This window comes from Colossoma macropomum, unplaced genomic scaffold, assembly GCF_904425465.1.
Source record: "Colossoma macropomum unplaced genomic scaffold, Colossoma_macropomum, whole genome shotgun sequence".
Taxonomy (NCBI): Eukaryota; Metazoa; Chordata; class Actinopteri; order Characiformes; family Serrasalmidae; genus Colossoma; species Colossoma macropomum.
The window spans coordinates 24,382,612-24,400,248 of record NW_023494799.1 but is presented as its reverse complement, the minus strand read 5'-3'; the positions used below and the strand labels follow the sequence as shown (position 1 = coordinate 24,400,248).

Here is a 17,637-nt window from a genome sequence, read left to right as displayed (position 1 = left end):
TTCTGATAAATACACTGTAGAAAATACACTGAAATGTTATTATTACCCTTATTACTTATCCATATGTAAATGCTAATAGAACGTTCTAAAAGTGTGCCTAAGTTGTCTCTTTTGTCTGACTATAAGTTGAGCACAGACAATATGGCAAAAAAATAACATCACAATATGTAACAAACACCCACCCCTGTCATATTCTTTTGTAAGCAAAAAAAGAAGAATAATTATTACTTAATTAATATTGATAAAGTAACAGTAAAAGAAATTTCAGAACTTTTTTTAAATAATTAAATTCATATAAATGAATAAAACTGATATCAGGGTACTATTGGTGCTTAATTTCTACTCAATTTCTACTTAGTTTGTACCCTGACTTGTTTTGGACTTAATAGTGTCTGTACTGTGACATGTCTTCATCTTAAAAGTATTTGTACTCTAACTTGTCTTGGACTTAACAGTATTTGTCCTTAGACTTCTCTTGTTCTCTAGAGTATTTTTATTCAGGCTTCTTCTTGATAATATTTGTACTTGGACTTGTCTCTATAGTATTTGTACTTTTTCTTGGTCTGTGTAGTATTTGTACTTGGCCTTGTCTTGGTCTCGATAGCATTTGTACTGGGCCTTGTCTTGGTCTGTATAGTATTTGTACTTTTTCTTGGTCTGTATAGTATTTGTACTTGGACTTGTCTTGGTCTCTATAGAATTTGTACTCGAACTGAACTCAATTTCTTTGTATAGTGTATAATGAAAGTCCACATAGCCATCAAATGGTTAGTTAATGCCTTTTGTTTGTGGTATGTTATGTTGATATAGTTCAGCCAATTGTTTTTGGCCCCCTTTCCCTCTAAATCCCACCAAAATAAGCCGTGCAAACTCTTTCCAACCGACTCCACTGAAAAGGCTGAGTCATAACGTGAGCATGATTGAATTGGCGCGGTGCTTGATCCCTGACGAATACAGTGGGCAGAGAATGCCAGGCCGAATTACCTCACCTTGTAAACGCACCAAGAGCCTGTTGCACTCAGCGAGCTAATTAGGTGTGATTTAATGTACATCAGACTGCGCACAATCGTGTTGCTGGGACGACTGATTGTCCTCCTCTGCATCTGGTTTATAAAAGAGACCTGTTAATTTCCCAAGAGTGTTTTGATCCGTGGAGTGCAGGTTTACTGCATGATGGATTGTTAAGTGTTGTATTTGATTGTATTTGTTTTTTTGGTGTGTCATTATTTCTGCAGGAAGCGTAGCCATCGGTCTGCAGTGTCACTGTAGTGGAGTTCTGAAATGCTGATGTTTTCTTTATTGTCTTTTGTTTAATTGAAGGATTTGATATACAGTAGGGTCCAAAGGTCTGAGAGCACTTTGAAAACAAACCTAGAAATAAACAGCAGAAATTTCAAGAATTGTGAAAAATTTTACCAATATAACAAAAATTGGAGAAGAAATATTCAAAATTCTGCACTATTTCTAGGTCACTGGTTAAATTTAAACAATGACTTTGTGTAAAAAGGCCAGTTTTTAAAATATTCGTATCTGTTGCACTGAAGCACTTGTTCAGATGTTTGTCAGATGGGTTTGATCTACTTTTGAACAAACTGTGGAGTCCATTCCAGCTGGAGTGTGTATATCAATTACTGAAAAATTCTGGAATTCACATTAAAATTGTGAAAAATTCTGCTTTCCACTCAAATTATTTGCTGATCATGTCATTTGCAATGATTTTCTTATTGCATTAAATGACAAAAGAATGCTAAACAGAAGCATTTTTAAAAGGCGCTCTCAGACTTTTGGACCTGACTGTATATGATGTAAACATTGTTAAATGTACCATTCACTCCCAATCATCCATACATAAAAAGCTGTTATGATGTCGCAACCATGAATACATCATACATTTAATGTCAGTGTGAATGCTAATTCATATTCCTTCCATGCTGTGATATATTTGCGACTGAAACATGTCATTAGGGAGGGTCTCCGAGAATTTTCTTATCTGGGTGGTGGAAGTGAAACGTGATATTATTGGTTAACCCCATAAAATCCCAGGCTTATTACATACTAAGGCTTATTACTACTGAATTACAGGGACCTCAATGCAAACTAGTTGAGTTATTTTTAGGTTATGGAAGTATGTAATAAAATGTTTGGGCCCTCGCCATTTAAGGGGTTAATATTATTTTGCCCCACCTGCTGGTGCATGATGATGTCACCAACAATCTGAAGATGTTTTAGAGATCATTACGTATTGATGATCACAGGAAAACAATAATTTAGTTTTAAATAGTATGATATGATGAATAGTGATTGATATTACTAGGAACAAGGTGAAAAATCGTAAAATCAACAAGGTCGAAAACTGAACAGCATGGATGTATCTGTTTATGCATCTTCTGTCATGCTGTTAGTACCGTGTATATATATATATATATATATATATATATATATATATATATATATATATATATATATATATATACGGGCTCCAGCACCCCACTGCGACCCAGAAGGACAGGCGGTTTAGAGGAGGTGTATATATATATATATATATATATATATATATATATATATATATATATATATATATACTCCTTCCTAACTTTTACGTTAATCATTTTTTTTCTATGTCACCTTTGACAGCTAACCAAAGATGAGAGGAGTGACAATGAAGAAGAAGATGATGATGATGAAGGAGAGAACAGCACGTCTGAGGAGCATGATGGACACCTGAAAGTGACCAACGGCTGTGGACGAAGAGACGTAGCAAACCATCATTAACAAATGGGATGCTTCCCTGTTTCCATGGTGATGACTGAAGGAGCTTAATGAAGTTTGGGAAAAAGACTTGGACTCCCATGGTGGACAGTTTTAACGCCAGAAATGGCCATGGACAAACACGTATTTGATTTCTTAGCATTGAGAATGTGGCACAGACCTCACTAGAAAAACACATGTATCACTTGACAATACCAAACAAAACACAAACACAAACAAATGCTTGTTTCCTTTCACTCAGTGCCAGTGTAGACTTGCTTTGGCTCTGTCTTGTTGGCCATGCTCTCTCTGTGACCTACAAACTGAGCAAGAACAGATGACCCCCAACCCAAAAGAAAAAGAAATGTTGCTTTTCTTCTCCATCTTGCCTAATGGGTTCCTCATTGTTTCTGCTGCCGTTGCTGCTCCTCATCATCCATCAAGGCCTTGTCTTTGTCTTTCTCAGACTCCTTCCATCCTGGCGTGTTTCGCATCAGTGCAGTCTGGCAGGACGAAGTTCTTTACGGCCCCAGGAGAGATGAAATAGCACTATAGGTTTTTCTCCTTTGCCAGATGACTGTATAGAAAAAAACACGGTGAGGTTCTGCTCTTGTATGGAACGGTAGAGTTCTGGGAAAAGCATTACATGGAAAAGGAAAAGCATCCATTACTGTTTTCTCTTGAAGTTATGAGCTGTGTAACCTGCCACAGCTAAGATAAGAGAACAGAGTCTCCAATGTAACAGAGAAAAAGGTCTTTAAGAACATTGGTCACCAGCTCTTTTACTGGAGATCTACAGTATTGAGCAAAAGTCTAAATATAATATCATTTTTCCAGTATTTAGTTTCTGTTTACCTTTAACTCAGCTTGAGTTCTTTTTAGGAGACTTTACATTTTTCAAAGAAATCTGCAGGGTTATTTTTCCACATCATGGTTCAGTCTTAGAAGTTTGTTGCATTTTCTTCTTCTCGTGATCCAAACTCCCTCCCTAATCTCCAAAATGATAACTTTACAGGAGAAGGAAAAAACATACTTTACTTTTAATGTAAATCAATGGAACCAGACGTCTTTCCAAGCAATTTTGAGCCATCTCTTTTGGTCCATTCATTGTGAATTTTACACACAATGTAAAGGCCAACAGGCATTTTCAAAATATGTCAAAAACTGATACAATGTTTTGTTTCAACAGCAGCGTTATGCAAGTGGATTATCTTAAATCTAATCTCCTCAGAAATATCTCCTGAAAAATGAATAACATGTACTTAAGGGCTGTTTTACCTTCAAACCCAATCTGATTGTTCGAGCAGTGTCAGAAATTGGGAAATACCAATTTTCCGACATGTTAAATGCCCTTGAAAAGCCGACACGGAGTCACACTTACTGGTAGGAAATTTAGAATAATAGAAGATACAAGATATTGCCCTAACCACCCTTTACATTTTGCTATGTTTCTGCCAATTTTTGACATCAAAAACATACACAATGAAATTAGAAGTGCAGACGTGAACCTTTCAATGCAGAAAGCAAATCAAATATAATTCATTACATAACTGTTCCAGTAATTGTAACACATAAACAGTATAGCAAATGACAGTAATACCCGTAGACTTCTACCATATGAAGATGTTTGAACAGTATGACATGAGAAGGAAGCTCTCGGATCTTGAGATCTGGGGTACATAATGGCCCCATCTGTGGACGATTGTGAATTGCTCGCTGTTGCAGCTCTGTATTTTAGTTTGAAGAGTCATATTTAATGTCACATTGAGGAGAGAAACAGTGTGCGGGAGAGCGTTGAACAAATGAGTACAAAAAGAGAATGAGTGTGCTTTTTGTCTTACCTTTTCAGACTTGAAATAGACTTTTTAGTTTTTTTTGTGTTTAAACGTATTACAGCTTTCAAGTGCTGCACCTGTGTTCTGAAGAAAGATTTTGTCATTGAAGGTGATGAGTTTTTGATTGTAAAGTATTTTGTTTTAAATTAAAAAGCCCTGTTTGATTAAAAATTGTGAATGTCCTGGGAGTCTTTTATGGTTAAACTTATTTAACAATCGCTTTGATATTAGACCAAGTACGTCAAATTGATAGTTAAACAAAAAATCTACAACCCCATTTCCAGAAATGTTGGGACGCTGTGCAAAATGTAAATAAAAACAAAATGAAATGATATGCACATCATTTTAACCCTATATTTAATTGAGAATAGTACAAAGACAACAAAGCAAATGTTGGAACTGAGAAATGTTATTGCAAATGTTAAATATATGCCCATTTTGAATTTGATGCCAACAACACGTTCCAAAAAAATTGGGACAGGGGCATGTTTACCACTGTGTTTCATCACCTCTTCTTTAAACAACACTCTGTAAATGTTTGGGAACTGAGGAGACCAACTGCTGTAGTTTTGAAAGTGATATGTTTTCCAGTTCTTTCTTAACATAGAATTTCAGCTGCTCAACAGTTCGGGGTCTCCTTTGTTGTATTTTTCATTTCATAATATGCCAAACCTTTCAGTGGGTGACAGGTCTGGACTGCAGGCAGGCCAGTTTAGCACCCAGACTCTTTAAACACGGAGTAATGGTATTGTAATATATGCAGAATGTGGTTTGGCATTGTCTTGCTGAAATAATCAAGGCCTTCCCTGAAAAAGATGTCGTCTGGAAGGCAGCATATGTTGCCAAAACATGTATATGTCATTCAGCATTAATGGTACCTTCACAAATGTGCACGTCACCCATGCCATGTGCACTAATGCATGCTCATACCGTCATGAATACTGGCTTTTGAACTGTGCACTGATAACAAGCTGAGTGGTCTTTAGCCCAGAGCACACAGCGTCCATAATTTCCAAAAAGTACTTCAAATTGTCAGACCACAGGACACTTCTCCACTTCCCCTCAGTCCATTTCAAATGAGCTTGGGCCCAGAGAAGGTGGCAGCAATTCTGGATCCTGTTTATATATGGTTTCTTCTTTGCTTTAAAGTTTTAACTGGCATTTGTGGATGCAGCGATGAATTGTTTTCACAGACAGTAGTTTTCAGAAGTGTTTGAGCTTATGCAGTGATTTCCACTACTGAATCATGTCCGTTTTTAATACAATGCCGCCTGAGGGCCTGAAGATCATGGCCCGCCATTATTGGATTTCAGTCTTGTCCCTTGCATACAGAAATTCCTCCAGATTCTATGAATCTTTTAATGTTATTATGTACCGTAGATGATGAAAAGCAAAAGTTCTTTGCCATTTTATGTTGAGAAACGTTATTCTTGAATTGTTGCAGTATTTGCACCTGCAGTCTTTCACAGAGTGGTGAACTCCTCCTCATCTTTACCTCTGAAAGACTCAGCCTCTCTGGGATGCTTTTTTTATACTCCGTCATGTTACTGGCCTGTTGCCAATTAACATTCAGGTGTTTTTGTTTATCAAAACACAACTTTACCAGCGTTTTGTTGCCCCCCTCCCAACTTTTTTGGAATGTGTTGTTGGCATCAAATTCAAAATGGGCGTCTATTTTTTGAAAATCAATAAAATTCAACATATTTTTCATATATTTTTCAACATATAATATGTTTGTACTATTTTCAATTAAATATAGGGTTTAAATGATTTGCACATCATTGCATTTTGTTTTTTATTTACATTTTGCACAGCGTCCCAACATTTTGGAAATGGAGCTGTAATAGTTTTACCCCAAGTGTAGTCAATCAGCCAACACATTTTGGTGTTTGAATTTTCTTTAGTTTTGCATTGGAGCTACGAGGCTAACGTAGCTAACAAGTAATGGAATTGTGCAAACTGCACATTTAAATAATTATGCAAAACCATGTTAAGAAACCTCCAGTAGACTTGCTTAATTACGTTCTGTATGTATCTATAATCGCCTGTTTTTTATCCATACTTTTGTCCATGTTTATAGATAACAGTATGTTTTACAGTGTCAGAAAGAATATTGACTAATCCATTTGAGATTACTTATCAATTCAACATGGTTTATGGCACGTATGTGATGATTAAGGCGTGCAGTTTGATGCTAATTAGCAGGCTATAAGCTTCCATTACTAGTTAGCTACATTAGCCTCATAGCTCCTGTGCTAAACTAAAGAAGCTTCACACACCAAACTTATCTTGGTTGAATGACTACATTTGCAGTAAAAGGATAATTTTTAAATTTCTTTTTTAGCTGCATTATTGTTTGAGGATGAATGAAGTATGGCGGTTTGAATGACAAGATAATTTAGTTAGTAGGTCCAGCATCATTTGGTCAGAATAAGCAAAAGATAGTGAGAATAGATCTACTGCAGACCTATAAGACATGACCAAGTCTATGTCTGATTACTTCACAACTTGACATGGTTTTGAGCATGTGTGTGATAATTTAGGCATGCTAATTGGTAGTCATGTACAGCTAATTAGCCTTGCAACTCCAACACCAAATTAAAGAAGTTGAAGTTCAGATACAAAACATGTCTTGGCTGATCACTTACATTCGAAATAAGAGGAAAAGTGTGTCAATTTGATTTATCAGAAAACTCAACCTCAGAATAATGTGTCTGAGTTGATTTCGCTAAGCTATGTAGCAGTGGACATGGTATTTAAAGTGGACCAGTAAGCCATGTTCCTTTTCAGTTGCTGTGCTTTATAATATGACCTTGTAATGCGCCAGTCATCCTCTAGGAGGAGCAGCTCACCACAATAACAGCACAAGCAATCCGAGAGAGTTCTGACTGTTCTTATCCTTCTGCTTCTGTATCAGTTCAGGATTTAAGATTATTTACTGCCACACAATAATAGTGATATTTCTATTCAGTATAGCTCCGTATATTCAATTTGGTAAACAAAGTGCCAGACAAAAGGTGCAGAATAAGAATACATTGGAAAAACTATGTACAAGTAATAATATGAGATGAAGTGTAATGTAAAGACTGTAAACTATAATTTTCTTGTGCAAATACAGCAGAGTGATGTAGTGTGATATATGCAATCATAACAATAATGCAAACCAAGGGAAGCGATAGTGAGCAGCAGCCACTGGAGTGGAGTTACAAGTTGAGTGCTTTAGTGACTGAGAGGAAGGAACTGTTCCTGAAGTGGTTTGTTTTGGTGATCATTAATGTGTGGGTCTGTCTAAAGGAAAGGTCGGAAATATGAGGGTCATTTTTGAAACCTTTTTCTTGACGTACTTAACGCCACCAGGGTTGCTGCTTAAGTGTGGCCTACCCAGCATGGAGGCTGAACAAAATATGATTCGTCATCACCCATAATTCTGCAGTAGCTTAGTCATCTACTCTCACCATCCTTCGCATATTCTGAATTGACCAAATCATTGCATTATCCTGTTATTCATGTTGTCATAGTGCCTTTTGTGTTGACCAAATGGTTTGGCTGAATTTTATTTAAACTATTCCCCCATGTACCACTACTGTGGCCAATCAGCTAGACCATATCGTTGCTGTCCAAAGAAAAACAAGATCTCCAAAATAGTAACTTTACAGGAGAGGGCAAAAACGTTCTTTATTTTCAATGTAAGTTAATGGAAAGAGATTTTATTCTAAGCAATTTTGGAGCATTTGTATTGGTCCAATCATCTTGAAATCTTCACACAATGTAAAGGACAGCTGCTGAGCTCAAATGATGCAGAAAAGTGAAAATCGCAAAAAATGGAGATACATGTTTTTCATTGGACAGCGACAATATTTGGTGTCTGAAGTTTGCTTCTTTAGTTTTGCACTGGGGCTATGTGGCTAATGTTGCTAATAAGTAATGGCAGCCTAGCAAACCGCAGGCCTAAATCACTATGAACTTGTCTCAAACCATGTTGAGATGCTGAGTAATCTCAAATGGACTTGTGAATGTGTTTTCTGACACTCTCTAACATATTGTTGTCTATGAAAGTGGACATAAATGAAAAAATTCAGGCATCCAGATGGCTACTACTACTGTTTTTAGCTCTGCAGTGTACCTTTTGTCCATTTTTATAGATCTGTAGGTCTGTCATTCAGTGTCCGAAACCACAAGCAAGTCTACGTGAGATTATTTCAACATATTTGATGAAGGCATAATGATCTGAGCATGCAGTTTAGGCAGTGCTAATGTTGATTGCATTACTTGTTAGCTGCATTAACCTTGTAACTTCAGCAAACCTCAGACACCAAATATGTCTTGGCTGATCGACCGTTTTTGGAGTTAAGGGGGAAACTGGGTACATTTTTGGCTGAACTGTCCATTTAAAAAGCACCTGCTTCGCTTGAAGTGGCTTTTCTTCCACACTGTGCTTGTCAGACAAGGAGACGGCGGGTTGGAGACTCTGAAGCTGCTGCTGTGGGGGCCGAACCTCCCGCTGCTGCTCACGAGGAAACACGGCAGCTTTTCTGCACAGAAGCCAGACATGTCAGATCAAGGCTGATTCTTAACATCTCATGGAGCGTGTCCGTCCATGACGGACCCAAAGCCTTTGGTGTTAGCTGTAAGCAGGCCCTTTGAGCAGAAATGAACCATTTTTCTGCCTGTTTGCACAAGCCTGTTTTCAGATGCTGCTGGGTGATGTAGTCATTGAAAGTGAAGGATGTGGTTGTTTGTTTCACAGAGCCTTTATGAGTTTGTTCTATGGATAGGCCTCTGATTTAGTGTGATTTAGCCTCAGTGCCCCCGCTATCACTACAGCACCAGTCTCAGGCTGGCCAGTTCTGCCAAGCTGCTCCCTTATAATGGCCAGCTCAGTCATGCCAGCTGCTTTGCTGCTCCCTGGAGCTGGCTAAAGGTCTTCTGGGCAGCTGTGCCAATGAAAAAAATGAGAAATCAAAGTGCTTCAAACAGGACTAATCCCTCTGTGGGCTCATTCTAAAGAGTTTGTCTACTGGCAAAGGCTCCTTTCCCTAGGTGGACAATGCTTGAACTGATCCACCACCATTTCCCAATCAAATCTTACAGAGTTATGTAACGCACAGCAGGATTTCTAAGTAAAGCTGGATAACTTAAGCCTGGGAAAGTACTAAATGGTTCTTGGGTTGGTTTTACAGTTCAAGGAAAAAACTTTTAACTGGTATAGAACCTTTATTTCTCATTTACGGAAATACATTTTTAAAGAACCATCCACTGAAAGGTTCTTTAGGGTACCAGTAGAGATTCTTCTATGGCATTGCTCTTGTTTTGCTTCCTTTTTTTTAGAAGTACACTGAAGAGGCTTAACTTTGGTATTAAGTTAACTGGCTTTAAGTTAACTGGTTAACTGCTTTTGTGGAATACCCTCCCTGTATATTCAGGAAGTATTTGGCTTAGAACCTAAATTACAGTACCCAAAAAAACCTCAATATCTAAATTGGAAGTCTACTTCTGATTGGAGATACCTGATAGATGTCACTATTGTGTCAATAGTTCAGCTTTTGCAGGCTAATTTTTAAAATTCATGCATAATTTAAGTGGTTTGATGTGAAAAAGCTTATTGTACAGAAATATGACTCAGATTCCTTTACAGTGGTGGTGATAGAAACCAGGGGCCAGTTGCACCAGCCATATGTAGGTTCAAATGTAGTCTAGTTGTAATGTAAATGTTTACTAAATTCAGGTTTATGCATTAGCAATTCAAAACAGGTATGTCTACAACATAAATATAGCCATTATATTTACTATCTAAAATCACCAGTGAACCTACATGTCTTCTGAGTTTGTATGTGTACTGTTAGTGATGATAAAACAGTGGTAAGTATAAAAAAACAGTTTATTTTGGAACTATTTTGCCTTACAATGCCTTGCATGGACATCCACCATGAATGGATTTAAGCAAAATATGTTTCAGTCAAAAACTTATGTTATAAAACAACAGTTCAGGCATCAGGCAGCATATTGATAACCATGTAAAAACTTTCTGTGAGGGAGCTTTTAGAGGTGGACACCTGGCTCCTATCACCACCACTGTGAACAGTTTTAACTTAGTCAGAGTGGAACATTTAACATCAAAACCATTCTGAATGACTTTGTTTACATCTTAACCATTTAATCATACATAAAGAACTTGATGGCTTTCGCCTTAAAAAGAGGCTTCTCGCATAAACCATCATTGTGCCTAATCACGTAGCCTACCTTTGACCTTCTTTAGCTGATAAAAATCCCAGCTGTTCTTACCAACATGCTCACCTGCAGGTCAGAGTTGCTGAATGACCTCAGCCATGGTTTGCCATTCTGCTAAAAGTGCAGGGAGTCAAGGCTGACGTTCATATACCTGTAGGTCAATGATGATAAGGCCCGGGCTCTGTTTGTCTGACACCATTATGTTCTGTTATGTACGATTTGTGTGATGGCTTCAGCGCAGACACAGCCGTCCCTGCTCTCTCACACCCTGCTGGGCTTATAGAGGGTTTGATGAGTAGCTGATGTGTTGAATCAGGTGGAATCAAGCAGAGAAGACATCAAAATATTCGTCTTGAGATCCTCCTAGAACAAAAGTGATTTAATGAGAACACAGAAACCACAGTAAAACAGTCATCAGATGTGATAGAATGACAGTGCGCTTAGTATAATTGTCAATTTTAGTTCCATGAGGGACAAACTCCTCACAAAAATCACAGTGCTGTCAGCCTTTGCAGCGTTGTAGACTTATTAGTTCAATTTTGACACTTACAGACGTTGTAGTCTGTTTATTTGCACACTTTGATAGGACATGACAGATGAATTATGACGAGTAGACGCTGCTGTCCATTCATGTTACACGGCTCTGTCAACATCTGATGCAGTCTAGTATTCATTTATCTGTTTATTTTGTGTTACTCGCAGTGTAAGTGGTGTAAGCAGTTGCTTAGCCACCCTGTTAGGATGTAGTTGTTTTATTTATGTAGTCAATCCAGATATCAGCAGAAAAATATTTTGTGAAGATATAACTGATGAATTCGTTTGAAACAAATCAAGACAATTTTGTTGTTTAAAGACTTTCTCTATATATTTTTAACCTCTCATATGGCCAGGGCCCACCAGCAGGCCCAAAGCTGTATTACACACTTCTATAGCCTAAGAATAGCTCAATCAGTTTGCATTGAAGTCCCTATTGTTACTGAATAATAAGCGTTAGTATGTAATAAGCCTGAGATTTTGAGGGGTTAATAAACAGTGATCTACTTTTATCTCTTGTGTCCATATTTACCCTATTCATTTTTTTCTTATTTAATTTAATTCTCCTGGTTTGGTTCAGCTCCTGGACTGCTTTGTGATTGCTCACATCTCATTTTGGAGCTTTACCATTTCATTTTAGACTAAAGGGATCCCAAAAAGAGAAGAAAATAGCCTAACACAATTCAGATCCTATGCTCATAGACTATATGTCCAAAAGTTTGCGGACATCCAGCGTTTCCTTCTGACATGAAGGGTATTAATAAGGAGTTTGTTCCTCCTTTGCTGCAGTAACAGCCTCTACTCTTCTGGGAAGGCTTTACACTAGATGTTGGAACATTGCTGTGAGGACTTGATTGAGCATTACAGAGGTCAGATACTAATATTGGATAATCAGTTCTGGATCACTCCAACTCATCTCAAAGGTACTAGATGGAGCTCCATCACTCCAGAGAACGCAGCTCCACTAGTCCACAGCCCAATACAGGGGGTGTTTATCCCCCTATAGCCAATGCTTGGTACTGGTCATGGTGACCTGGCTCGTGTTCGCCTGCTCCAGAGCGTCCTATTCTATTCCTCAATGCTTTTCCGCGGAGAATACACAAGCTGTGTGAAATCAAAGTAGCTGAATCCACTCATTAGAAAGGGTGTCTGGATACTTTCGGACATTTTACGTTCTGCGGGAGTTTTTGGACCTGAAACGTAGTTATTCCAGGCTATTTGTACATTTTCTTCTAACTTGAGTCATCATTTCATTGAATAACAATACTTTTACCTCGGCATTATCTCAGCTTGCTCCTCTCCTCCTCTGCTCTGCTTTTATTCCCTTTACCTCCGCCAACAGCATGGAAACCACGTGTACGGTTGCAGCCCACACTCCAGACCAGATGGCGCGAGCGTCCAATGGCGTCGCGGAGATCTGTTTTCATAAATCTCGCCAGCCAATCCGGTGGCGGTGGGCGTGGCCTCTCGCCTCAAGTTCACTCGGCTCGCCGCGGCGATGAATTCCTCCAACTTTGGGAAACTTCACTTCAGTGCAGTCCGTGTTTGCTGCTTCGCTTGCAGCCATGCCCGACCACTCTGCTCTCCTCCTGCTGCCTTTCTTCTCCCTCTTTTTCATCGGATTCGAGGCTTTATCAGGTAAGACTGTGGGCTAACACCTGCCTTTCTGTCTGCCTTTACTCATCGACCTGCCTGCCTTCCATTAGCCCTCCTCAGCCTGCAGCGACGCGCTGTTTCCTGCAAAAAGTTGAGGTTTGCTGCAGCCACTCTCACTGAAAACACGACCACTGCTCCGTCTGTAATGACTCGCATGCTGCTTCAATTATAATAACGGCCATGAAGTGTTTATTTGAGGAGCTGAGTAACGGCCTCCCACCCTTTTCCCCTTTTTCCACGCGATTTATAAAGTCTGAGTATGTTTTAAACGATCATGCAGAGCTCCTCTTGCACTTCCACAGTAAAGCTTAGCCCCTTACTCCTCTTTCTGCCTCTGTCCCCTCTGCTGCACCTACCGAGACTCCCACTAAGCAGCTAACTCCATAATAAGAGCAGCTAATAATGGACCAACATCTTTCTTACCGCCTTACAGCAACAACTCCCACTCTTACTGCGTCTAACTGTCAGTGTCTACCACCAGCATCTAGCCTAGAAATAACTCCCTGTCTTACCGCCTTACCGTCTCTAACTCCCAATAACTAACATTCCTACTGCCTCTAACTACCAGTGACTCCCATTCATGCTGCCTTTGGCTCCCTGTTACTCCACATCTTACTTTCCTACTGCCCTTAACTCCCAATAACCTCTCATCTTACTGCCTTACAGCCTTTAATGTCCAATAACTCCTTATCTTACTGCCTCACAGACTTTATTTCCCAGTGACTTTGTATCTTACTGCCTTGCAGACTCTAGCTCCCAATAGCTAACATTCCTACTGCGTCTTAACTGCCAATAGCTCCCATTTTTGCTGCCTTTAACCCCTTATAACTGCACATCTTACTGCCTTACAGCCTTTAACTCCCAAAAACCCCTCACCTTACTGCCTTACAGCCTTTAACTTCCAATAACTCCCTACCTTACTGCCTTGCAGACTCTAACCTCCAATAACTATCATTCCTACTACCTCTGACTCCTAATGACTCTCTTTCTTGATGCCTTTAACTCCTTATAGCTCCACATCTTACTGCCTTACAGCCTTTAACTCCCAATAACTCCCTACCTTACTGTCTTACAGCCTTTAACTCCCAATAACTCTCTACCTTACTGCCTTACAGCCTCTAACCCCCAATAAGTCATTATGTTATTGCCTTACAGCTTTTAACTCCCTATGACTCCCGTTTTACTGCCTCTAACGCCTAATAACTTAAATGCTTACTGCCTCTAACTCCCAATAACTCCCACTCTTACTACCTCCAAATGTAGGTTAGATGAGCTTTATGGCATCTAGCTTAGAAATACCTCCCTGTCTTACTGCCTTATTGTCTCTTACATCCAATAACTCCTTAGCTTACTGCTTTACAGCCTATAAATCCTGATAACTATCTTTCTGCCTTACAGCCTCCAACTCTGAATAACGCCTTATCTTACTGCCTTACAACCTCTAACTCCCAATGACTCCAATTCTTACAACTCCCTCAACTTCACTGCCTCACTGCCTTACAGCTATTAACTCACAATAACTTACTGCCTTACAGCCTCTAACTCCCAATAACCCACATTCTTACTGCTTCTTCTCCTCCTCTTATTGCCTTACTCTTTACTGCCTTAATTTTATTATCCTACAGCCTCTAACTCACAACTCTTTGTGCCTCAACTCCCATACTTCCTGCCTCTTACTTCTCCGCTGCTGCTGCTGCTGCTCCAGCCTTTCATTAAATGAACTAACACACCTACTGACACTGTCCCACTAAGCAACTCGGTTATAGCACCAAACTCACACAAGTGGCAAAGTTATTACTTGCTTCACTCTGCAGTCTGATATAAATGCATGTGCTTAGATTTTAACAACTGTAACCGACTTTCACTTTCGCACTTTAAATCAAACAAACAAAAAACTCGCAATAACATAAGTATTACAGTGAGCTATATCATTTCTCCTCCGTAGCGCACTCCGTGTTGTACGAGACGGACGTGGTGGTGCCCGTGGAGCTGCGGTCTGGGCAGGTGCTGCAGGAAGCATCCGGCTGGAGCGGGGGCCGCAGGAGACGTTCGGAAGGTCAGCATGACCACCTGTTTCTGTCTCTGCCTGCTTTCGGCCAAGAGCTTTACTTAGAGCTGCAGAGGGATGAGGCTTTCCTCTCTGAGGGTTTCGTGGTGGAAGAGCGGAGCGAAGGAGGGATCGTCCAGCACGAGCCAAACTTTAAAGGACAGTCCTGCTTCTATACTGGAGCTGTTCTCAACCACACGGACTCCTTTGCCTCGCTGGATGCATGTGGTGGTCTGGTAAGTGCTTCGTTGGCATAGAGATTGGTGAACTGAACTGAGTTGAAAAGTGCTTTGAGTTTGTAGCTAACTGAATTTGTTATAGGGGTTATTGGACAACCTACACATTTCATCCTTGATCACAGTTTACATTGTCGCAGATCATGTGTTGGATTTATATAGGATTCTGTAGTATTGTGGCATATCTGTAAGGGTTAAATGGATTGAGCATGTATGAAGATTTGCAAGGGACTGCATGGGGATCCAGCATGTATATAGACAGGTTCTACATATTTGGAGATTCTGCACGAATGGGGATTCAGAATGGGATTGTATTGAGATTCTGCGTACATGGAGATTCTGAATGGGATTCTTTTGAGAATTTGCATGTGTGGAAGTTCTCAATGGGACTATGTGCTGATTCTGCATGGAATTGTATGAATGTTCTGCATATATGCACAGTCTGAAAAGGACAGTTGGGAGAAACTGTTTGTGTGGGACAATATGGAGAATCAAGCAATCCCTTTAAAAATCGCCACATGTGCAGAAACTCCATACATGCATATTCTCTGTACGATCCCATATAGAGTCCTTATATGTGCAAATTCTTCATGAGATCCCATACAGAATCTCTCTACTATCCCATGGGATTGAATGGAGAATATGTATTTATGGAGATTCTGCATGTTCGGAGATTCTCCATAGGACTGTATTGAGAATTTACATGTATGGAGAATCTGAGTGGGATCATATGGAGAATATGCATGTATGGAGCTTCTACATATATGGAGATTTTGAATGGTATTGCTTGGAGAATTTGGATGTTTTGGAGACACTGCATGTGATTGGAGAATTTGCATGTATGGAGACTCTGTATGGGTTATATGGACAATTGGAGAACGTGTTGAGCATCTGCATAGACCTATATGGAGATCCTGTATAAAATTGTATGGTGAATGTGCATGAGTTGATATTTTGAATTGGAGTATATGAAGAACTCAAGAATCTGCATGAATGGAGATTTTGCATGCCTTGTCTGTCTGCGCAGTATTGAAGGGGCTTCCTTGGCTCAGGTTTAGCTAAGGTCAGCCTTTTAAGTCCCTGTGAAAAGCCGACTGACCTGCAATCAGTCAGAAAGGCTGAATGGGATGAGTAGCACCATTGTGACAAGCTGTCGGGCTGCTTTTGGCCAGGTCAATGGGTCCCCCAACCCCCCATCACTTTGTCTGGATATAGCATGAACACAGATAAGGAAAAAGACAGAAAGAGGTGGCAAATAGAGGTGTTTCCCTGTGTGCATACATGTCTGCATTTGTTGCATTGTTTGTAAATGTGTGCAGGACAACTGGGGGAGTGTGCTTCATCAACACCATGTCGAATTGAAAAGGCATGACAGTTGAGCAGCATGGGCATTCCTTCATTCTATCACTGGCACTATGCATGGTTTGAATTCTACAGTGTGCATGTGCATGTGCAACACTTGGCATGCGCCTGGAGGCAGTATCTGCTGGCTCTCTGACTCCAAGCTTTGGCCGTCTCTTCCACTTAGTCTGCTAACCTCTGCTCTACGCACCATATTGGGTCATCACAATCCAGTCACCCTCAGTCATGCAACACTGACTAATTACAAACTGACAGCGCCGTTTTCAATACGCTTTCCGCTTGCCAGACGTTTTTACCATTTTCCCTCCCTCTCCATATAAGCTCCGTTTAGGCCGTAACTATGTGGAAAATGAGGTCACCCTCGCCGCGAGTGCTCCAGGCACATGTGGAAGCGGGACTGGGTCAAGCTTTCCTGACACGTCCGGGCAGCGTGACAGCTAGCAGAAAGCAGGACGCCTCCCCAGATCAGCTGGAGCTCAGCTGGATGTTTTGACTAGCCTCATCTCGCAATCCTCCAAAACTCCTGGCCCTTTCCAGCGGGCCACCAGCAGTCCCAGCAGGCTGTCTGCAGGCAGACGAAAAAATCGGGGGTCAATAGTGATGTGATAGGCGAGCATTTGTGTTTGCATTAGTGATTGAACCACTGTAGCTAGTACTAGCCTTTGTATTAGTGATGTGACCCCTGTAGCTAGCAAAAGTGTTTGCATTAATGTTTTGACCACTGTAGCTAGTATTAGCCTTTGCATTTGTATTAGTGACGCGACCACTAACATTAGGGTTTGCATTACTGATGTGACCACTGCGGCTAGACTAATGTTTGCATTAGTGCTAGCAAGCTGTGTGACTTGGTTTGCGTTAGTGTTTTGACCACTGTAGCTAGTATTAGCCTTTGCATTACTGACATGACCCCTGTAGGTAGCATTATTGTTTACATTAGTGTTTTGACCACTGTAGCTAGTATTAGCCTTTGCATTACTGACATGACCCCTGT

At 40.1% G+C, this 17,637-nt stretch overlaps 2 protein-coding genes across 4 annotated transcripts in view; both read left to right on the top strand.

The window, feature by feature from the left end:
- The window catches only part of cers3a (ceramide synthase 3a), a 29,555-nt gene extending 25,786 nt beyond the window's left edge, over positions 1–3,769 (top strand). For both annotated transcript variants that reach the window (XM_036586427.1, XM_036586426.1), the window contains exon 12: positions 2,635–3,769. In XM_036586427.1, coding sequence (XP_036442320.1) covers positions 2,635–2,772 — 138 coding nt within the window. In that variant the 3' untranslated portion in view covers positions 2,773–3,769. The remainder of the gene's footprint in view (positions 1–2,634) is intronic.
- Positions 3,770–12,857: 9,088 nt separating this feature from the next.
- Positions 12,858–17,637, top strand: part of adamts17 (ADAM metallopeptidase with thrombospondin type 1 motif, 17) — a 178,174-nt gene continuing 173,394 nt past the window's right edge. For both annotated transcript variants that reach the window (XM_036586807.1, XM_036586806.1), the window contains exons 1-2: positions 12,858–12,983; positions 14,947–15,284. In XM_036586807.1, coding sequence (XP_036442700.1) covers positions 12,911–12,983; positions 14,947–15,284 — 411 coding nt within the window. In that variant the 5' untranslated portion in view covers positions 12,858–12,910. The remainder of the gene's footprint in view (positions 12,984–14,946; positions 15,285–17,637) is intronic.